Source organism: Panthera tigris, chromosome E3 (assembly GCF_018350195.1).
Source record: "Panthera tigris isolate Pti1 chromosome E3, P.tigris_Pti1_mat1.1, whole genome shotgun sequence".
Lineage (NCBI taxonomy): Eukaryota > Metazoa > Chordata > Mammalia > Carnivora > Felidae > Panthera > Panthera tigris.
In genome coordinates this window covers 5,265,349-5,287,184 of record NC_056675.1, presented here as the reverse complement: position 1 = coordinate 5,287,184, position 21,836 = coordinate 5,265,349, and the positions used below count along the sequence as shown (strand labels likewise).

The window sequence follows — 21,836 nt, the reverse complement described above, 5'->3', positions numbered from 1 at the left end:
GAAGAAAACCACTTACATATCTGATCACGTAGGGCCAGGCAATAAAATAATGACTGTACCTATCACTACTACACATCCTGAATCAGCTTTGTGGTGACGCTCATTCCCATACGCCACTCAGCGAAGAAGGCACAGGGGTGACGGGTGGGAAAATGGCAGCGCGAGGGCCCCCAGAAATTCCCCACTCCGTAAAGAAATGAGAAAAATGGGCAAAAATGGTCAGAATCGACTTTAAAGGTTTGCAGCCATCAGGAGTGTTTATTAAAGGAAAACGGTTGAGTCCTGGTAAGAACACATCCCTGGATGTGCCAAATGTGCCTTCCATTTCTCTTGTTACCCGATTTCCTTACATCTGCAGCTCTACATTGCCTAGTGTGACACATCCTCTCAGAGATTTTGGGGGCGCCTGGGTGGCTCAGTCGTTTGAGCATCCGAATCTTGAATTCAGCTTGGGTCATGATCTCACGGTTTGTGAGATGGAGCCTCACATTGGGCTTCATGCTATCAGTGCAGACCCTGCCTCAGATTCTCTCTTCTAAATAAAAATTAAATAAAAAATTTAAAAAAAAAGGATAGTGAGTTTCCGAAGCTATCCGTACACCTGTGTATTTTCTTACCTTCAATACCCAACAACGGCTGCTGACTGACATTAAGTTTGTTGAGATCACCATCAAACATTCCTATCAAAGATGTTTTTAAAACTGCCAACAAAAGCTTCTCCTCTTGCAGTAAAATTTGCCTTTTATCGGGAGTAACATTGACGTCAACACATTCTAAGGCCAAAAAAAAAAGACATGTTCAAAATCACCTTTAACAGGAATTTCCCCATCTATTTTATTCTCTTGTGCTTACCAAAAGTACTGTTAAAAACACTGCAGTGTCCAGACTAATATTCATAAACTGTAAAATCAGCACTTTCAGAGAAACAAGGAAAAGATAAACCGTTTATTAAACGGACAGAATATGCAAGTATCTGAACGGTTAATTTGCAAAAATAAAGAAAGAGCAAATAAACACATGAAAACATAGGATAGAAGACTGCACGCCAAAATAAGGTCCTTCTAGTATCGCCCACTGAGTTTGGTTAAAAATGACACTACCCAGGGGCGCCTGGGTGGTTCAGTCGGTTGAGCGTCCGACTTCGGCTCAGGTCACGATCTCGCGGTATGTGAGTTCGAGCCCCACGTCGGGCTCTGGGCTGATGGCTCAGAGCCTGGAGCCTGTTTCAGATTCTGTGTCTCCCTCTCTCTCTGACCCTCCCCCGTTCATGCTCTGTCTCTCTCTGTCTCAAAAATAAATAAACGTTAAAAAAAAATTAAAAAAAAAATGACACTACCCAATACACGGCTCTAGATGTGTAAATGAGTACAGCCCGATCCTAGTCATGGACACACTAATTCTAGTACTAGGAATGTATCTTAAGGAAATTACCAATGATATAGGTAACTATTTAATATAACGATAGTATTTAAATTTCTAAAAACTGAAGACAGCTGAATTAAGGGTAAGAATTTAAAAAGTTTAAGATACATCTGTACCTTGGAATATAATGAGTACAGATGTTAAAATCATGTTTCTGAATAATTTTTAGGACATGGGAAAAAAAAACCCCATTTATGTCAAAGGATAAAGAGCTTGATACAAACTTACCCAAAGTTATTTTCTCCCTTTTACAAAGGATATGAGTAGGGATATATATATATATAGCATTATGTATTTTAAGGCATGCACATATTTCTAAGTACCTAGGAAAAAATCCTAGATAACAATAAACCAGAATTTTCCCAATCAGAAGAAAAATAGCATTATTTTTAAAATCAGGGGGAACATTTGGTTTGCTTTCTCCCTTATGTGCCATGAAAAAGTCCTATTTTTCTAATAATACCATTAACCTGGTCTCAAGCAGAAAGCAAGAAAGCCTGTATAAAAAATAAAAGTCTATACAATATAATTAAAAGTCTGTAAACAAAAAATACACTGCCATCAACTGTTGCCACAAAAATCCTTTCTGGTCATATCGTGGCTTTATGATTTCATTTTCTTCTTTTAGGGGTAAGTCACCAACGTGACGGAAAGCTCAGTGGAACTTACCTGAATCAACAGAAATGTTAAGAACAACAAATGGATACTGATGGCGATTATACATATGATAGACCTCATTCACAAGTCTGGAAACCTACGTACAAAACAAAGGTTAAAAAAGAACAAACATTCCTGTCTGTCCCCCAACACGCTGCTCTAATCAGCCACTACACGGCTATATCTTAACAGATTGACTGAGGTAGAGCGGGGCCTGCAATAAACTACATGTATTTAAAGTATACAGTTTGAGGGGTGCCTGGGTGGCTCAGTCGGTTAAGCATCCGACTTCGGCCCAGGTCACGATCTCAGAGTTGGTGAGTTCAAGCCCCGCATCAGGCTCACTGCTATCAGCATGAAGCTGGCTTCAGATCCCCTCTCTCCCTCTTTCTCTGCCCCTCCCTGACTTGCATGCACACGCTGTCTCCCCCTCTCTCTCAAAAATAAACACTTAAAAAAATGTTTAAAAAATAAACTATACAGTTTGACAAGTTTACAATCAAGATCAGTAAGATCATAATCAAGATAATCAATATATCTATCCATTGCCCAAAAAAGTTTCCTCATGCCCCTCAAAGGGATATTTTTAGTCATCAATCCCTAAACCTGAATCTTTTTCCAATCCAAAGCTGCTTTTGAAGATATGTCAAAAGATGTAGGTGCAGCCTATTTATTTGTTTATTATGTTATTTTAACTTCAGTGCCAACATGCTGCAGGTGCAATTTAAATGCTCATTAAACACACTCCAACGTACAGAGAAATGTATTTATGTGATTCTGTAATATCATCGTTAAAAGTGTTGGAGATAAACTATAAAACTGCACCATGCACAATACTGAACCATATCCAACAGACAGAAGTCACTTTCAAGTGCCACCAGAAAACAGAATCTATGACCGAGGTACAATATTGCTGAAAATGCAAAATCAAAACCGAAACACTAAAACCCTATCAAGATGACCAGTCTAGGGGCGCCTGGGTGGCTTAGTCAGTTGAGCGTCTGTCTGACTCTTGATTTTGGCTCAGGTCATGATCCCAGAGATGCGGGATTGAGCCTCGCATCAGGCTCTGTGCTGACAAGGGCTGAGCCTGCTAGGATTCTCTCTCTCTCTCTCTCTCTCTCTCTCTCTCTCTCTCTCTCTCCACCCCCTCCGTTACTCCCCTGTTTGTTTGTGTTCTCTCAGTTTCCCTCAAAAAAAACAAAAAACAAAAAACAACCATAAAAAAAAAAATACCTTTGCCGGGTCACAAGGCCGCCGATTGATAAAGAAAAACTGTCTGTCTGTCGAGCTTCTTCCAACACCATGAGCACAGTGAGAAATGAAACCAGAGATGCTGTACAATGTTCACACGGTAAGGACAGGATTCCAGAATGGAAACAGTAACATGTCAGAGGGCACATTCAAAAGTAAAAACAAAATAAAATATAACACCTGGTTACACACTGATAAGTATTAACATTTCAGTTGATGCGTGTCTGTGTTCCACTCTGATAAATCATAAAAAGGACACAGGCCTCCTGGCATGTTCTACAGCTCCTACGGTCAATGAATCCACCACAGGAAATGCAGTGGGTTCAAAACAGATTTGCTTCAGCTCTTCTCTCACTTGCCCTATTAAATTCTTGGCCTCTATGCAAGGAAGGAGTCTCACCCAAAACTCACATTCTAGAATCTTCAAGCTGTCCCCACCAGCTGCCCAGGGAGCTCAACTACTTGTATTCAGGATTTCTGCCCGCACTCCCTGTCCTTTTAGAATGTGTTCTCCTTGGGGCGCCTGGGTGGCTCGGTGGGTTAAGCGTCTCTTGATTTCAGCTCAGGTCAAGAGCTCGTGGTTAGTGGGTTCAAGCCCTGCATCGGGCTCTGCACTGAGTGCGGAGCCTGCTTGGGATTCAATGTCTCCCTCTCTCTCTCTCTCTGCCCCTTCCCCATTCACTTTCTTGGTCTCTCTAAATAAACTTCAAAAAAATTTTTAAAGTAAAAAAAGAAAAGAAAAAAAAAAAGACAAGACAATCTGTTCTCCATCAGCAAACTCCTATCTCCTAAGGTATTGTTAAAGAGCTTCCTCAGGGCACCCGGTGGCTCAGTCGGTTGAGCACCCAACTCTTGATTTAGGCTCCAGTCATGATCCCAGGGTTGTGGGATAGAGCCCCGACTCAGGCTCTGCGCTGGGGCGCTGCACTCTCTCCCTCAGCCCCTCACCCCAACTCACTCACTCTCTCTTTCTCTCTAAAATAAAAAAATTACAGTGCTCCCTCTGCCTGTGATCTACCCGGGGTATGTGCACTCTGCACTCTGTAAGAATGGTGTGCACACAAAAGAAATGAATCTCTGCATGTGAGCCAGAGGCAAGTAGACAGTGAGCAGGCGTGGGCCATCACAAGGCCAATCCCAAGTAGGGGCAATGCCAATTTTTCTTACCCTGAGAGTAGTGACAGTGGACAAGATATTGGGTAAGGCATGAATGAAAGGAAACACTATTCCACTCTGTCAAATCCCCATAAGGAAAAACATATACGTAAATTAAAAATTATTTTAATTTGTCACTAAGCAGAGTCCTTACTACAAAGGTTTCAATAGGAAATCAATAGGAAACCAAAGAATTCAGTAGGAAATCCCCTCAAGTGCACCAGGGACCCAGGATATTGAACGAATTAAGTAACGGACTCCTTTATAAAAATCCTCTTTCTCAGCAATAATAATGCCTATAACTTTACAACGAATATAAAAACTATAAACCTTAAAATCACGATCTTTAAAAACAAAGCCTCCAGGGGCACCTGGGTGGCTCAGTCGGTTGGTTGAGTGTCTTGATTTCGGCTCAGGTCGTGATCCTCATGGGTTCGTGAGTTCGAGCCCTGCTTCAGACTTTGCGCTGACAGCACAGAGCCTGCTGGGGATTCCCTCTCTCTCTCTCTCTCTTTCTGCCCCTCCCCTGCTTGTGCTATCTCTCTCTCAAAACAAATACATACATACATACATACATACATACAAAAAAACCCAGACAAAATGTTTGATTGTAATTTTCCCGGCAGCAATCTACTCACCGAAACAGAGTCTGCAAAGCATCACCGTGGCTCAGCCCGTACTCTTCACACACAGAGTCACTAGGGGGCAGCTGAACAAAAGGAATGAGGCTTTGCAGCTAAAAGAGACAAGACTCACAGTTAATTCCTAACAAAATCAGGATGAACCTAATTTCAGAAAGGAAGGGTTTTGTGTGTTTGCTTTTCCTGGTCAGGCCATTCAGAGTAAGAGCACAAGGAATCTCGGTGGCTGATTCTGGCAGCGATCATAACTGAAATTTTGATCTTTTTATCAGAAGGATGGACCACTTGAGCGCATACTTATCCATAATCAATACATTGCCCACAACACCCTTTTTCAGATGCAGAGTAAAAGGAGGGTTTTATTCTCTGGAAGAATAAAATAAAAAAAATCTGTCCGCTCTCAGCATTAACTCTTGTGGTAAGTACCTAATTAAGAAATCAATTATTGGGGGCTCCTGGCTGGCTCAGTCGACAGAGCAGTCGACGCTTGATCTCAGGGTTTTAAGTTCGAGTCCCACGTTGGGGATAAAGCTTACTTAAAAATAAAAATCTTTAGGGGTGCCTGGGTAGTTCAGTCAGTTAAGCGTCCCTCTTGATTTCAGCTCAGGTCATGATCTCATGGTCGTGGGATCGAGCCCCATGTCAGGCTCAGTGGTGAGTGTAGAGCCTGCTTAAGAGTCTCTTTCTGGGGCGCCTGGGTGGCTCAGTCGGTTAGGCGTCCGACTTCAGCTCAGGTCACGATCTCGCAGTCCGTGAGTTCAAGCCCCGCGTCGGGCTCTGGGCTGATGGCTCAGAGCCTGGAGCCTGCTTCCGATTCTGTGTCTCCCTCTCTCTCTGCCCCTCCCCCGTTCATGCTCTGTCTCTCTCTGTCTCAAAAATAAATAAAAACATTTAAAAAAATTAAAAAAAAAAAAAAAAGAGTCTCTTTCTCTCTACCTCTGCTCTCCGCCCCCCATCTGTCTCTCTCTCTTTAAAAAAATAAAAAATAAAATAAAATAAAAATCCTAAAAAAAAAAAATCAATTATTGGATTTCCTTCTCTCGTCTTTGGAAAGGACAAGGGAAACCTGCCATAATTACTAGAGGAATAAAATGTTTTTTAAATAACTGGTCACCACTACCTGTTTCTGCCCAAACACAGATCCAATATTTTCCTTTATGCTGGAGCTTCCGCTTGTGCAAACCACAGGCTGGCGTTTTCCTTGTCCAACCTGATTGCTGCAACTTACACGGATGCCTGCTGCAATGATACAGTATGCTTGTAAGACCTGGACCATTCTGGCATACTCCTGTTTAAAAAACACAAATACAAGACCCGACGTTACTTTAATCCTACAAAAACTACATGGTTCAAGTTAAAACATCCAACTCAAGGTTCTCATATCGGCGCACAAAGAAGAAAAATTGTTCCTGACAGAAGGAGCTGTGAATACCTTTATGCATGTATACCTTTGTATTCAACGTATACCCTCACACGTGGTATAAGAGAGAGCTCAAGAGGCTTAGGTTCCTAACCATACTTCTCTTGTGTCCACGATGTCCACGCCCACTGCTATAAAAATCAAAAAGTGCATTCCACTGGACCTGGTAATCCTTCCTTTATAAATTTATCCTTGTAGAATGACTGGCACAAATAATCAAAGATATATTACAAAAATGTTCACTGAAACAATCTGTAATTGTGAAAAAAAGTTTATTTAAAAGTTATTTCATCAGACAGTGAGTCAATTAGGTCAAACTTTTTTTTTCTCATTAAAAAATGTTTTTATGTTTATTTTTTGAGACAGAGAGAGAGAAAGAGAGGGAGAGAAAGAAAGAAAGAGAGAGAGAGAGAAAGAGAGAGAGAGAGAGAGAAAATCCCAATCAGGCTCCACACCATCAGTGCAGAGCCCAATACAGGGCTTGAACTCACAAACTGTGAGATCATGACCTGAGCTGAAACCAAGAGTCAGACGTTTAACTGACTAAGCCACCCAGGTGCCCCTGTAATTGTGAAAAATTAAAAAGAACCTAAGCTACCATCAACAAGGAGTTAATAAATTATGGTATATGCATATAATGGCAGAATGATAGAGAATAAAGTAACGAGTCAGCCAAAAAAGATACACGATCAAGAAAGATACCTATGACATACTATAGAAACGGTCAAGTTATAGAACTGTTAACGTATAATGTGATCCTAATTGTTAAGAAAAAAATAAAACGTATGCATTAAAAAAATAAATAAATAAAAACCTTTACAAAAGAAAATCAAAGATCGGATTTTATTCTCCATTCTATGGAATAAAGGTTCCACCTGTATATCAGTCTAAAGGATATACACCAAACTCTGGGAGGCAGACGGACACAATCTCAACTTTCTACTACATATAATCCTGTATTACTTACATCTTTATATTCTGTATTGTTTCATTTCCTTATATTAATTTATCTTGAATTTTTTTTCTCAAGATTTGTAAATACATGAAATTAAAAGGAGCCTGGAAACACATATATCACACTATTAACAAGGGTCTTTTCCAGCAAGTATAAGTTCTTTATTCCTATAGTTTTTGAGGCACTGATTTTTTTTACCATGAGATATAAAAAATGAATAATAACTTTTTTCTATACAAAAAAATTTTAATTTTTTTTGGTTTTTAAAACTTTTTTAATGTTTATTTATTTTTGAGAGAGAAAGAGAACACGAGCGGGGTAGGGGCAGAGAGAGAGGGAGACACAGAATCCGAAGCAGGCTCCAGGCTCTGAGCTGTCAGCACAGAACCTGATGTGGGGCTCGAACTCATGAACTGAGAGATCATGACCTGAGCCAAAGTCAGATGCTTAAACAACTGAACCACCCAGGCACCCCAAAATTTTTAATTTTTAAATAAAAATGAAAAATGGTTTTATCCACAGTAAATATACATTCTTGTAAAATTTGCACTATAACTTGTGCAAATTGCTGTACAAGAAAGTGTTTAGCTGCATCCATTTAAATAACTTTTTGATTATAAAAAGACAGATACACAAAAGAGAAAAGTGCAAGGAAGACAGCAAAAAGCACCTGTGATCGCACATGCATCAATAACCACTGGTAACAATCACATGTCTTCCCTTCCAGCCTTCTTCCTATGCATATTTTGGCTAGCTGGTTTGCTTTTACAAAACTATATGATTACATGTATACACGCAGACACACATAAATACACGTATGCACAGTTTAGAACTGCTTTCTTTTTGATGTTTATTTATTTTTGAAAGAGAGAGCGAGAGAGCAAGTGGGGGAGCGGCAGAGAGAGGCAGACCCACAGAATCCGCAGTAGGCTCCAGGCTCTGAGTCCGACGCGGGGCTCCAACTTATGGGCCTTGAATTTATGGGCTGTGAGATCATGACCTGAGCCGAAGTCGGACGCCTAACCCATTGAACCACCCAGGCGCCCCTAGAACTGCTTTTTAAGCACAATTGATATATTTATTTCATTTCCATTCAAATTCATAAAAGTTGTAACGCTTCATTTTTCAGGAAACCAAGAAAAACATCTTATTAAAAACTACAGACAGGGGGCGCCTGGGTGGCTCAGTCGGTTAAGCGTCCGACTTCAGCTCAGGTCACAATCTCGCGGTCTGTGGGTTCGAGCCCCGCGTCGGGCTCTGGGCTGATGGCTCAGAGCCTGGAGCCTGCTTCCGATTCTGTGTCTCCCTCTCTCTCTGCCCCTCCCCCGTTCATGCTCTATCTCTCTGTCTCAAAAAAAAAAAAAAAATAATAAGTTAAAAAAATTTAAAAAAAAGCTACAGACAGAATGAAAAAGGTTACTTCTTAAAGAATTCATTCCCATGTTAGAACACCTAATAAATATGATTTAATGACTTTTCTTTTTTTTCAAGAAAAAAAGAGAGGACACATCAACCTCAAGCTCAGTCTTCGGTCAGGAAAAGACAAACTAAGCACGCCCCAAAAAACTCAGGGAAGAGAATCATCTGAAGAGTTAATTTCAGTGCACATTAGTGTGGTAGATGTCTCACTACATGTGTATCAATGCTCTCAGAGGCTGGGGTTCTGAGTTTACTGTACATTTTTCTTTTTTTAATGTTCATCTATCTTTGCGAGAAAGAGAAAGAGAGCGCGAACAAGGGAGGGGCAGAGAGAGAGGGAGACACAGAATCCGAAGCAGGCTCCAGGCTCCAAGCTGTCAGCACAGAGCTTGACGTGGGGCTCGAACTCATGAACCGCGGGAGTGTGACCTGAGCCCAAGTCAGACGCTTAACCGACTGGGCCACCCAGATGCCCCTAACGTACCTTTTTAATATTCCTTTGAAACTCCTTATGGCGCACAGGGAGTGTATAAAACAGCTGCTGCACACTGACCGTTGTCCCTCTGGGTCGTGGGTGGGGGGTTTTCTGGACGATCTTCCCATTGTGATCAAACGCAAGCCGAGTCCCGACCTTCGCGGATGCGTGGCAGGTAGAAATAGTCACATCGCTGTGAGAGAGAGCAGGTGCGACACGGTCAGACACTGACAGGTGCTGGACATCACATGCTCATTCTCCCACTTCTGTTCTCTAAAACCTCTCCTGAAAAAATGCTGATCCCTCTGAGATCATCGAGAACGTTTATATGGGTGAGGGGTCATCATAGAATCTAAATCTTGGCCCTAATAGTAAGACAGAGAGTTCTATAAATGCTTTGTTTTGATAAAAGCTTTGATACTTGTTTTTATGGTTAAACGGCAAAATAAAAGGTCTCACAGCTTACATATTAACAAATAAAGATTTATTTCTCAGTTTTATTCCTACTGGTTTAACAAAACTTTTAACAAGGATCCAAAAAATATTATAGTTCCAATGCGTAAGTAATTATTCATAAAAACCTAGACTCTGTTATATATGATAAGTATTTCGGTTAAATTTTTTCCTAAACACTGAAATAAATCAAAACCAACACATCTGTAACTTATTATCTACGTGCCATTTTAAAATTGAGAAGTTACTGCTTTAACAAGGGTAATAATTCTTTTACAATACTATTTCATTTCATTGCTTACGTTTCGGAAGTATTACCACTTAGATTGGCAGTAAGATAAAAAAAATGTGGAAGTTTGAAGTTGAGACACTCAGGACGGAGAAGTATAAACAACAATGATTCTAACCCCACGTTTTCAGGTTCAGAGAGATTTTCGTAAGGGGTCAAGTTAGTGGATAAAAATATTGTTATCACCTCAGTGCACAAAGTGAACTCAGAGCTTCCCCCCGAAAGCCAAAAGTTTCAACCTGAGTTAGGTCACCAAAGTCTTGAATCTTAGAAGTGTGATGTTTCAGAGCTGAAAGAGAGGTACACAGTAAGACCAAAAATATTTCGAGGGATATATACCCCTGAATAAATACCACACCTACCAAAGCAACTGGTTTTAAAAAGCTGTTTTTGTGTTTCCTAAGACAGTGTTACTCAAAGTTTGGAAACATTTTGCTCAAATATTTAAAAATAGGACTAGAGGCACCTGGGTGCCTTGTCCGTTAAGCATCAAACTCCAGCTCAGGTCACGATCTCACATCTCGTGAGTTCGAGCCCCGTGTCGGGCTCTGTGCTGACAGCTCGGAGCCAGGAGCCTGCTTTGATTCTGTGTCTCCCTCTCTCTCTCTGCCCCTCCCCACGCGTACTCTGTCTCTCTCTCAAAACATAAGTAAAACACTGAAAAAAAAAAAAAAGAAAAGAAAGAAAGAAAAAAAGATTAGAAAAACTCCACTTACTTAAGCCTTCAAAGTTTTCTTCTTCTACCCCACATCCATTGTCTGAAACTTCAATGAGATCCACCCCATAGTCTTTGAGCCTTAGATCTAAAAAGTTTAACAAATTAATTAATTTGATCCATGTAAAAAAGCCTTTATACTCACATTACTTACAACTTATGTAATACAAATTAGAGTCATAATTACACTTACTTAAATGTACTACTGTCATTTTGTGTATTTCATTTTCTTTAAAAGGACTTCTTGGCAATTTACTAACCCAGATAAAATAGTTTTCTCTTTTCTTTCTTTCCTTCCTTTCTACCTTTCTTTCAAAAGGATAATTTCAGGGGCGCCTGGGTGGCGCAGTCGGTTAAGCGTCCGACTTCAGCCAGGTCATGATCTCACGGTCCGTGAGTTTGAGCCCCGCGTCAGGCTCTGGGCTGATGGCTCAGAGCCTGGAGCCTGTTTCCGATTCTGTGTCTCCCTCTCTCTCTGTCCCTCCCCCGTTCATGCTCTGTCTCTCTCTGTCCCAAAAATCAATAAACGTTGAAAAAAAAAATTTAAAAAAAAAAAAAAAAACAAAAGGATAATTTCAAGAGTCATTACGGAAAAAAGGCTCGGCAATCAGACTTCCTGGAATCACATTTTCCTAGCTCTATGACCTCAAAGTAAATTCCCGTGCCTTCATTTTCTGTTCTATAAAATGAATACAGTAGTGATAATAATTCCTATTCTCATACGGTTATTCGGCAGATTAGAAACAGCTGTGTGGCACTAGTAAGAACACAATAAAAGTTAACTGCTTTTATTATTACTGCCTACCTAGGCACATAAAAGATGCTAAATTTAAGTTTAAAACATAGTAATTTCTCAGTATATCAACATCTGGTTGTCTTATTACAATCACAAATGTTTCTTGAATAATACAGTATAAACTGATTATTTCCTGTGGCTTAAAACTCTTCTAAACTTACCAATATTAGTGGCACCGGCATCCACACTATTTTCTACCAACTCCTTCACAGCAGTACTTAGACTCAGTACTACTTGTCCAGAACAAATCTGATGGACTGACCTCCGATCGATAGGCTTGATGGCCTTAGCAAGTTCTGTACTAAAGACACCAGTTACAAGAAACAAAGCAAGCATGCATTTATGTATTTTCATCCTGGTTTTAACTGCGGGAAATGATTCATCTCTGTTAATAGTCAATGTATCTAACATGTTCATTTATTATATTAACATATCCCTTGATCATATTCTTAAATATAAACGTTGTTCTATGATCCTTACACATTTGTCAAAAAATCTGAATAGATACTTCAAATGTAATGGGTATTTAGAAATTTATTATACTAGGATCTACACGGAGGAGACACATGTACCCTTAAACCTACAGGTCAATAATCTTTGGCAACAATGGGATCTTCTTCTGAAAAGTGAAAACAACATTTCTCACACGGTTTGAAAAACCACAAGTATGGTGGGAAATACACAGCGTTTATGTTAAAATCAAAACCATCTTAGAAACTGGGTACTGGTTCTATTACTACTCCCAAAAGAAGCCTTTGAATCTCCGCTCCCAATCCAGGCTGCTTGCTGCTGCCTTAGCAAAGACCCCCCCCCCCCAAAGTTCTTGCTATACTTGCTTTAAGAGTTTCCCAACCAATCTGTTTCCACTTTCTCCCTACTCCAATCCACCTTCCATGAAACAATCAACTTAAAAATCATTAATCTGGCCAAATAATTTCTCTGCTGAAAAATCTACTACTGTTGGGGCACCTGGCTGGCTCAGTCGGAGGTGCATGGGACTTCTGATCTTGTGGTCCTGGGTTCAAGTCCCACCTTGGGCATACAGATTGCTAAAAAAAAATACATAAACTTTAGGAAAAAAAATTTTTTTTAAATCTACTAGTGTCCCACTGTCTCCTATATTAAGTTTAAAATCTAGTCCTAACTGGACCCCAGTCTACTTTTCTCTCATTCTCTCCAACCCTCTCCCTTCACCAACTCCCTTACATTCTAGTAATAGCAAACTGTTTCCTGAATATCACAAGCTGTTTTAGACACACATACGAATCTTTTGGTCTAGACTGCTCCCCTCTTCCTCCTCTGCCTGGCAAATTCCTGTCATCCCAAGAACGTACTCCTTATGTTCATTGATTTAGCAATTTCTCCTAAGCAGTTTAATTGATAATGTGGATGTAACAGAACCCAGAAGCCTCCATGGGAGAGAAATATCTGGGTCTTCTCCCACAGCATCTAACACACAGCAGACCTTCGATAAACTCTTACAAGATAAAGGGAACAAACATCTTTACTCTTCATTCTACCTTGAAAAAAATTTCGCTCAGGTTTCTCTTAAATGTGGAAACTGCAGATGACAATATAAAATGGAAAGGAAGTATCTCTTAAACTTATTTATTTGGCAACACACCATAGGCTAACAAGTCCACTTCTGATATTTATTTTGAGGACTGGGGATGAAACATTTAAACACAGACCGCGAATCTGGGTTCAGGAAGCTGACACTGAATTCAACAGTGCTAGCTGACGATTCGCCGCTCTGAACTGCATGCAGTTGACTAACCAGCAATGACATACTCGAAGAGATACAAAAGTTCTGCATTTTCAAAAACGGTGCGGCTATGCAAATTAGCATTTGCCTTGAAGCCTCCCCAAAATAACCTCAATTTTCAAAAAAAGAAAAGAAAGAAACCAGGCAGAGAAAAAATGAATTCAGTCTCCAGGCACTTCGTGCTCCGGCTTCCAGTCCATGGACGTGTGGCGGCGTCCGAGCAGAGTCTGCAGGGAGCCGACCGGATGCTCCCGCCGAGCCCAAAGGGCAGCAGGTAGGGGGGCTCGCTCCGGGGCCTCCGCGCCGGCTCGCCCAACGCTGCGTCCTCCTTCCATTCCATTCCAGGAATCTGGAACGCCGTGGACCTCAGGGAGAGCGACCGCGAGGGGACACTGCAAGCACCTCTCACCTTGGCCCTTCGGCTAGCTCCATGGATCCAGAATGTGACCCACCTCCGGGACTCGGGACAGTTCCCGCCGCCGCCGCTCCCACGGAGGCTCGGCCTCCCGGCTGCCCATTGGCCGCTTCCGACACTGTGCCCCGCCCCTTCCGGATGGGGCAGCCGACGATTCCCACACCTCCTTCTTGCCGATTGGTTGTGTAAAAGGTCGAGGCCGTGACGTAAGAGGGCGCGGGCCAATTAGACCATACGGACTGCGCTTTCCCGAAAGGCCGCAGCCGGATCGGAAAGGACGTGGCCGCAGTCTGTCGTCGTCTCGGACGGTTTCTCAGCGTTCGTGTCCCTCATCTGCCACTTTCCGTCCTTTGGTTCCCACGATGCCGATGTACCAGGTAAAGCCCTATCACGAGGGCAGCGCATCTCTCCGTGTAGAGCTTCCCACCTGCATGTACCGGCTCCCCAACGTGCACGGCAGAACCGGCAGTCCAGCGCCGGACTCAGGCCACGTGCAGGTAGGAGCGCGCGTCCCTCCCCGCCCCCACCCGCCCTGTGCGTACGTTTTCCACCCTGTTGCAGTGCGCAAGCGCGAAGTCACATCCCCGGGTCTTCCGCCCAGTGCGCAGGCGCCTTGGCCGGGTCAGTCGGGGGTGAGGGGCTAAGGGTCGGGTCTCCTCCGGCTGGAGCCCTGAGATCCGACAAGCTGCAGTGGGGAGTGGTGGAGGCCCGGCTTCACGCTCCCGCCAGTTGTCTGTACCTGCTTTTGTCTATTAAAAGCTCTAATCCTCTTGTATCTCTTTTTCCCGCTTATGGCTACGTAAGGTTTTTTGTTACCAAATTTTGGCCACAGCAAAGTGAGGAGCACGTAGATGTTAATTTTGAGGAATCCTTAGGCGAACCCCGGTGTCCCCGCCACCCTGGTTAACGTTGTCAGCGCCCCCAGGGCCCGACTTCCGCGGTCCCTGCGCCCTAAGCCTGCGTCCCCAAGCCGCCGCGTCGCTGTCGTGCTGCCTCCCGCAGGCTTGCCTCGGGATCGCGGGCAGCGGGGCCGCAGCGGCCGCTGTCGCGCGCGAGCAGGCCTGGGGTGTGCGTGCTCGCCCTGGGACTGGACCGCCTGCACCGGCACCGGATGCAACGCCTCCCTAAGCGGCGTGTGCGCCCCGGCGGTGGGCCCGGAGCTCCTGGCGCTGGCACCCTCCCCAGCGCGGGTGGGTGGACCGCGGGAGCCTGGTGTCCTTTCGGTTCGGGTTTTCCAAATTTCTGGATCAGTGGAGCGCCCTTCTTTTCCTGAGGGCTGGCCATTCTAGTGGTCTCTTTTCCAAAGCCTCTGCCCAAGCCTTTCGTGTCTTTTGTTTTGTTTTTTTATGGGCCGCAGATACACTTCTTAGGTTTCCAACAGGAGACACCTTCTCTCCATTCTGACTGAAGATGAGTGAACAGGTAACTTTTGTTCTCCCGGTGAGAGTTATCCTTCAGTTTGTTTTAATAGCCTTCTGCCTAGATTGGAAGGCGGGTGGTTAGGTCAGCTGGAAAATGGTGACACAGTTGTCTCACTAGGGAGCTAGGACAGAAATAGCACCATGATCCAATGCCCGTCACCGGACACAGGACAGTCACAGGGAATTAAAAACAAAACCCAGACCCAGAGTTGGGAGTGCCACTGTCTCATGTGAGACCAAGTCTTTTTTTTTTTTTTTCTTCTTGGTGTGCTGCTTAACTTCCTTGGACTTTTAACTGTGAACCTCTAACTTAGAAGCCAGCCAGCCCCACTTCTTAAACTCAGGACAACAGTGTAGACAGAGAATTAGAAATCAAGCATCTCCAAGGTAAACGGGAGCAACACAAAGAATAAACCGCTTCTAAAATACATCTAAAATAAAACAGATAAACATGACATGCCGAGTCACAGGCTAATCCGAGCGGGAAAACAAGCCACTGGCCAGCAAAACAGCACAGGTAAAGCAGATTGTGAGCACTTCCTCATTCCTCACCCCAGGAGGCGTGAAATCAAGCTGAGTGGGGCTCCCAGTCAGTCTTTGGACCATCTTCGGTGTGTTGACTTGACTGGCGCGGTGAACACAATAGGTGCTTCTCTGCCCTGGCTCGTCAGGGACACCCTGCTGCCATGTGTAGAAAGGAGCACGATTGTGCACACACAGTGCACCAATAAAGCTGATTAAAAGAAACTGGGAGAGCACTCGAGGACTATCATTGAAGAACACAAGGACGTTACACAGGAGTTGCCGTGCCTGTCACACATCTTGAATTCAGACTTCTTTCTAGTCAGCCCCTAATTATTTAATTGGCACACTGAAGTCTTTGTTCTTCTTTGCTCCACCCGCAAGCCAATTATCTTACGTTTCTTTGCTGTTGGAGCTTAAACCAGAGTGGCAGGCTAGGGGAGGCGAGAAAGTGCAGATTAAGGTCTAGGAGAAGAGAGAGGAGTGTTGCAGATAGAGGGAACAGGATAAATAAGAGCCCTGTGGTAGGTGGGGACATGGTGTGTTTTAGGGACCCGAAGGGCAGCATACGTAGAGCACAGCTCCAAGGGGAGCGATATGTGAGAAGTACCCAGAGGACAAGTCAGACAGGCTGGCTGGCTTGCTTGCTTTCTCTGTCTCTCTCTTTCTTAATGTTTATTTTTGAGAGGGACAGAGGTTCCAAAGCGGGCTCTTCAGTGATGGCAGTAAGCCTGATGCAGGTCTCGAACTCATGAAGCGTGAGACCATGACCTGAGCTGGAGTCGGACGCTCAACCGACTGACCCACCCAGATGCTCCAATGCAGACCGTTTCTTAAGGGCTTTGTTTTTTAGGCAAAGAGCCTAAGAGGTTAACATGGAGGTGGGGTGACAGGATCAACATTTGTTTTAATCTCTCTGCCATCTTAGGGACGGATTGGAAAGGTGACCCCAGTGGGAGCAAGGTGACCAGTGGAAGCAGGCTAGGTGAAAAGTGGTGTCTTCAACTTGGGCAGTGACAGCTGAGGAAAGCTTAGAAGCCGATGGACTCCAGGAAATGGACCTCACCTGGTGATGAACTAGATCTGTGCGAGGGCAGTGTTATGAGTGGCTGTGCGAGGAAGAAAAGTTCCTGAGAACATCAGGCTTACCAGCACACAAAATACAGTGCATCGTGAGTGCACGTTTACAGTCACGTCAAGGTCACTGCCGTATTGACTATTCTTTCTAGTTGCGAGCATTTTCTTCTTGCTTAACATACTCTTCTCTCAGCTCAAAATGGATTATCCGTTATGAGAGCTCGTGAATCTGGAAATAGGTTGTACGATGTGACTTTATTGAGAGGGTTGTTAGTGCTTTTTAAAGTAAGCCTGTAGAGGTTTGAGATTTATTCCTCAGTGAATGTTATTGGTTACTCACTGTGTAGCAGTGACTATACCAGGCAAGAAGAATGCAGAGATTCAGTGAGTAAAGGATGTTAGTGTGAAAAAGTTCTGGATGACTCTAAGAGAGTGCCAGCATTGCCTTAAGAACGATGTGGGGAATAGATCATCTGACTCCATGGACATACCTTTCCAAGCCAATGACACTTTGTGGTGAGCCTGCTTCTGCCCCATTTTCTCTCCTATTTGTATAAATTTCTCAGTTACGTTCTCATTGCCCCCCCCCCCATCTTTTTCTGTTTGTGGAAGCAAAGTATTTTGAACTAATTTGATACTGAGAATAAAGAAATAAGATTTATGTTCATCCATCATTCTCCTGTTCTTAAATTACCTGAAATAGTCCTACAATTTCAGAATGGCTTTCAGTCACATTCTTTATTTGTTTTGAAGCCTCTGTGGATCGGTTTGCAGGACCTATTGGAAAATGAGATGATTCTGCTACTTCATTTTAATTCTTTTCAGAGGTGGGGGGTGGGTATTGATGAATTCATGGAACTCAGCAGAAGACAAAGGATCAAATGTAAATGCTGCTGTGACATTAGAGGAGATGAACGTGTTGATGTTGGTTTGTTTAGGAAGAGTCCGACCCATCTCTTCAAGCCCTTGAGTCCCGCCAAGATGATATTCTAAAACGTCTCTATGAATTGAAAGCTGCAGTTGACGGCCTCTCGAAGATGATTCAGACACCAGACGCAGACGTGGACGTAACCAACATAATCCAAGCTGACGAGCCCGCTGCTTTCTCGACCAGCGCGTTGGACTTAAACTCAGTGCTTGGAAAGGTAAGTTCACCTGGAGAGCTAAAGAACATCAGCATGCTCGGCTGCTGTGAGCGCCAGAAAGTTGTGCTCGTGTGATTCAAGCTTTGGCTTTCCAGTTCTCAGAGGTGGGTACAAGGAGCATGTTCTTTTTTTTCTCCCCTCAATGATTGTGCCTGTGCACAAACCAAGATTCGTGAGCTATGAGTAAAGCCAGAGCAAGCACTAAAGCTGCTTGACTTATCAGACCCGGTGGAGAAGAGCTGGGAACATCCTTAGGCAAGGAAAGGAGTCCGGTCACAGCTCCCGCCATTCCATGCCACGTGTGACGCAGGCCGGAGGTGGGTGTCATTCACGGCCTCCGAGCCTGGAGAAACAGACCTTAGGTCACCTGAGCATTTCTCCGGTTCACGTAAGTCCATCCTGACCCTGACAGCAGCCTGGACTTCAGAGTGTCGGCTGCCCAGCCCCTGTCTCACATGCCAAGTGTCTTTTGTTACATTCAGTTTGCGGTCTTAGAATTAAGTTGCGTGCACCGCCTTTAGTGATCAGTCTGCAGGATTTAGCTAGCTTAGGTGACAGTCTGATATGCAGAGAAAGAATCTCATTTCGAAGTGGTGTTTATTGAGGGCACAAAAAGGGTGTCCCAAGAACCTCTGCTAATCCCGTCCTCTGGAATCGGTGATCGACGTGGAGCTCTCGGGGAAGCGTGAACACGTGGAGGTGTGGTCGCAGCGTGTCCCGGTAACTCAGGACCTCTGCGCGCAGGTTCTTTCCTCATCCGGTATGTCTGCCTGCACTGAGCATCCAGAGACCCAGCCAGGCTCCTCAGGGAGCCAGTCGGGTTGATGAGTGGGCGATCACACACAGCTGTGCCAGTGCGTCAGGGTGCTGGGAAGGCTTCCCAGGGCACATGGTGCGTAAGATGAATTTTGTTACCTCAGAAGGCACAGCGTCAAGTGATGCTGTTCAGAGAATTGCAGCGCATTCGTCGTAGGTTGACGTGACAGGCTTCGGTCAGGAGGGGCAAGACTCTTGGCCAGATTGTGGCAGGCTGCGTACAGAAAGCCGAGGAACTTGGCCTCCAGAGTGTTATAAGAGTTCATTCATTATAACATGGGCCTCCTAGGTGGTTCAGTCTGTTGAGTGTGCAGCTTTTGAGTTTGGCTCAGGTTAGGATCCCAGGGTCGTGGGATCGAGCCCTGCATTTGGCTCTGTGCTTTTTGGATCCTGCTTAAGAATATCTCTCTCTCTCCCTCTGCCCCGCTTGTGCCCACTCTCTCTAAAATAAAAAAGGAGGGAGGGGCGTCTGGGTGGCTCAGTTGCTTAAGCTTCTGACCCTTGATTTCGGCTCAGCTCACGATCTCACGATCATGAAATCGAGCCCCATTTAGGGCTCCAAGGCACTGGATGTGGAGCCTGCTTGGGATTCCCTCTCCCTCTCTCTGCCCCTCCTGCACACATGTGCCCATTCTCTCGCTCTCAAAAAGAAAATTAAAACGAATGCATAAAGTCTGCATCTAAAAGAGCAGTACATTTTAGCATTTCATAGCGCTTCAGCTGACACCTAGTTTTCTAGATTTTGCCCACTTGCCATCACCAAGGACATTTGGAACCGTGCCCTTTTTCAGGGGACTTGCTATTGACACGTAACTCACACACAAATTGACATAGAAACTGTCCTGTCAGGTGGTCTGGTGTTGGAAAGATTCAGTAAATGGAGTAATTGTGTGTGTGGGGGGGGTTCCTCAATAACTTAGGAACAAATAGTAGTGCCATTATTTTTTTTACCTGTATTTATTTTGAGAGCACGCCCACAGGCAGGGCAGGGGCAGAGAGAGGGAGAGAGGGAATCCCAAGCAGGCTCTGCACAGTCAGTGCAGAGCCTGATGTGGGACTCAGTCCCACCAACTGCAGGATCACAACCTGAGCCAAAATCATGAGCCACGTGCTCAACCAACGGAGCCACCCTGCTGCCCCAGTGGTGTCATTCTTCACGTGTTGTTTTCCTGATTTCACGGTGTCGAGGGCCAGCAGCGCAGAGGTGAAGGGGCTGCAGTCGGCTCCCATCCCTGCTCCACTTCTTACTGAGCTGTGGGCCTGGCGGGTCATCTGCCCCCCAGAACTAGCTTCCTCAGCTGTGAGATGGGGTGAGAGCAGGACCTTCTTCATGGGCGTCGAGGACCCAGTTAAATAACCCTGGTCAGGCCCTAAGAACGGCACCTGGTACAATTATATACAATCAAGTTGCTGTTAACGTTCCTCATGTTTGGGTTTCTCCCGCAGGATTATGGGGCGCTGAAAGACATCGTGATCAACGCAAACCCTGCCTCCCCTCCCCTGTCCCTGCTCGTGCTGCACAGGCTCCTGTGTGACCACTACAGGGTCCTGTCCACCGTTCACACGCACTCTGCAGTTAAGAGTGTGCCAGAAAACCTCCTCAAGTGCTTTGGCGACCAGACCAAAAAACAGCCCCGTCACGAGTATCAGCTGGGTTTTACTCTAATTTGGAAGAATGGTAAGCAGAGGGCCCTGGGCTGGGCTCACGCGCCCTGGACTGAGCCGTGCACCGTGCCTTTCCTAAGGGGCCAGGACCGTGACTTGCTATCAGGTCAAATTCTCTCAAAGTCTAGAAAGCATGTCAGGTAGTTCTAGAAAAGGAGCACAGATGAACCTTGAGGCAAAGATGTTCTCCTTCCTCTAGGAAGGTTAGCGTCTCTGACAGCCATTTTAGGGAGGATCCTGTCTGATCAGCTAGAGCAGGAGAGAAAGGGCAGTCTTGGCCACCTTGACCTCCCATTTCCAGACGTATTACAGGGACATCAGTGTTATCTTTTCAAATAGCCTGGAAAGGGTGGCAGGCTGTCCTTTCTTCGCTGTCCCTCTGATGTATGCCTCTCCTGGTTACGTTTATATGGTAGGGGAGTGAGCACCGTTCATCCAGAACCCCCCCCCCCCGCCGCCTCAGCAACCCATAAGGAGCCCTCGTGAAGGTAGACGGAGCTCCCAGCATGGCACGTGGGACTCCTGGTGACCAGTCCTCATCCTGCAAATTGTTAGGCACAGGGGTTGGAGTAGATGGTCTGAGGGCCTTTCTAGCTTGAAAACCATCATAATCAAATACCAGAAACGCTTACTCTTTCAAAAGAGTTTACGTTCTCTACCCATCCGGTTTAAACTCTCTTGAAAAATGCACTTTTTGGAGACAGGCTAAAATCGTGATCTTGAAACCCCTTTCCCTTGCCACCAGTTCACAACTGGGAAATCCCCTTCCCCATCGTTCAGGCACTTCCTTCTGAAGGCTCCTCATGGCCATTATGTGGTGTGCTTTTCTCCCTTCAGTGCCGAAGACGCAAATGAAGTTCAGCGTCCAAACGATGTGTCCCATCGAAGGAGAAGGGAACATCGCCCGGTTTCTGTTCTCTCTGTTTGGCCAGAAGCAGAATGCTGTGAATTTAACCCTCATAGATAGCTGGGTAGATATAGCGGTTTTTCAGCTAAAAGAGGGAAGCAGTAAAGAAAAAGCCGCTGTGTTCCGCTCCATGAACTCAGCTCTTGGCAAGAGCCCCTGGCTGGTTGGGAATGAACTCACTGTGGCAGATGTGGTGCTGTGGTCTGTGCTCCAGCAGACGGGAGGCGGCAGCATGACAGTGCCGGCCAACGTGCAGAAGTGGATGAGGGCGTGTGAGAACCTGGCCCCCTTCAACACTGCGCTCAAGCTCCTTCAGTGAATTTCGGAACCTGTAAAAGGCTGACTTCATGAATGGTGCTGTTTCCTGCCTGTTGGGGGTAAAGGACTTGTACTACTAAAATCAAAGTCTGCTTAGTCCAGTTGTCTAGAATGAATAAAGGTATCATAATTTA

At 44.7% G+C, this 21,836-nt stretch overlaps 2 protein-coding genes across 11 annotated transcripts in view; one reads left to right on the top strand and one right to left on the bottom strand.

Annotated features, from left to right (window-relative positions):
- The window catches only part of PMS2 (PMS1 homolog 2, mismatch repair system component), a 27,621-nt gene extending 13,461 nt beyond the window's left edge, over positions 1–14,160 (bottom strand). The window contains exons 1-10 of one of the 2 annotated variants that reach the window (XM_007081103.3): positions 13,826–14,160; positions 11,813–11,952; positions 10,857–10,943; positions 10,327–10,429; positions 9,408–9,591; positions 6,250–6,417; positions 5,127–5,224; positions 3,316–3,415; positions 2,092–2,176; positions 618–773 (exon numbers count right to left, since the gene is read on the bottom strand). In XM_007081103.3, the coding sequence (XP_007081165.2) occupies positions 618–773; positions 2,092–2,176; positions 3,316–3,415; positions 5,127–5,224; positions 6,250–6,417; positions 9,408–9,591; positions 10,327–10,429; positions 10,857–10,943; positions 11,813–11,952; positions 13,826–13,848 (1,144 nt within the window). In that variant the 5' untranslated portion in view covers positions 13,849–14,160. Of the gene's footprint in view, positions 1–617; positions 774–2,091; positions 2,177–3,315; positions 3,416–5,126; positions 5,225–6,249; positions 6,418–9,407; positions 9,592–10,326; positions 10,430–10,856; positions 10,944–11,812; positions 13,203–13,825 lie in introns of those variants that run through there. The other variant, XM_007081102.3, reaches the window with a different exon arrangement.
- AIMP2 (aminoacyl tRNA synthetase complex interacting multifunctional protein 2) lies at positions 14,057–21,836 on the top strand. Of its 9 annotated transcripts, none has more exons than XM_042971935.1 (5): positions 14,493–14,562; positions 15,189–15,253; positions 17,790–17,996; positions 20,259–20,490; positions 21,315–21,836. In XM_042971935.1, exons 2-5 carry the CDS (start codon positions 15,242–15,244, stop codon positions 21,701–21,703), a joined length of 840 nt encoding a protein of 279 aa, XP_042827869.1. In that variant the 5' UTR covers positions 14,493–14,562; positions 15,189–15,241; the 3' UTR covers positions 21,704–21,836. The 9 variants fall into 9 exon arrangements, with proteins under 9 accessions (XP_007081167.1, XP_007081168.1, XP_042827874.1 ...); XM_042971939.1 differs by lacking the exon at positions 14,493–14,562 and adding an exon at positions 14,937–15,021 and having other exon boundaries at positions 17,866–17,996; XM_042971936.1 differs by lacking the exon at positions 14,493–14,562 and adding an exon at positions 14,946–15,021.

Excerpts from the sequence above, each read along its gene's own strand:
- AIMP2 (XM_007081105.3), top strand. The coding sequence starts at position 14,194 with ATGCCGATGTACCAGGTAAAGCCCTATCACGAGGGCAGCGCATCTCTC. Across the intron at positions 14,329-17,789 it reads CGGACTCAGGCCACGTGCAG|GAAGAGTCCGACCCATCTCT; the intron begins GTAGGAGCGCGC and ends TGGTTTGTTTAG. Across the intron at positions 20,491-21,314 it reads TACTCTAATTTGGAAGAATG|TGCCGAAGACGCAAATGAAG; the intron begins GTAAGCAGAGGG and ends TTCTCCCTTCAG.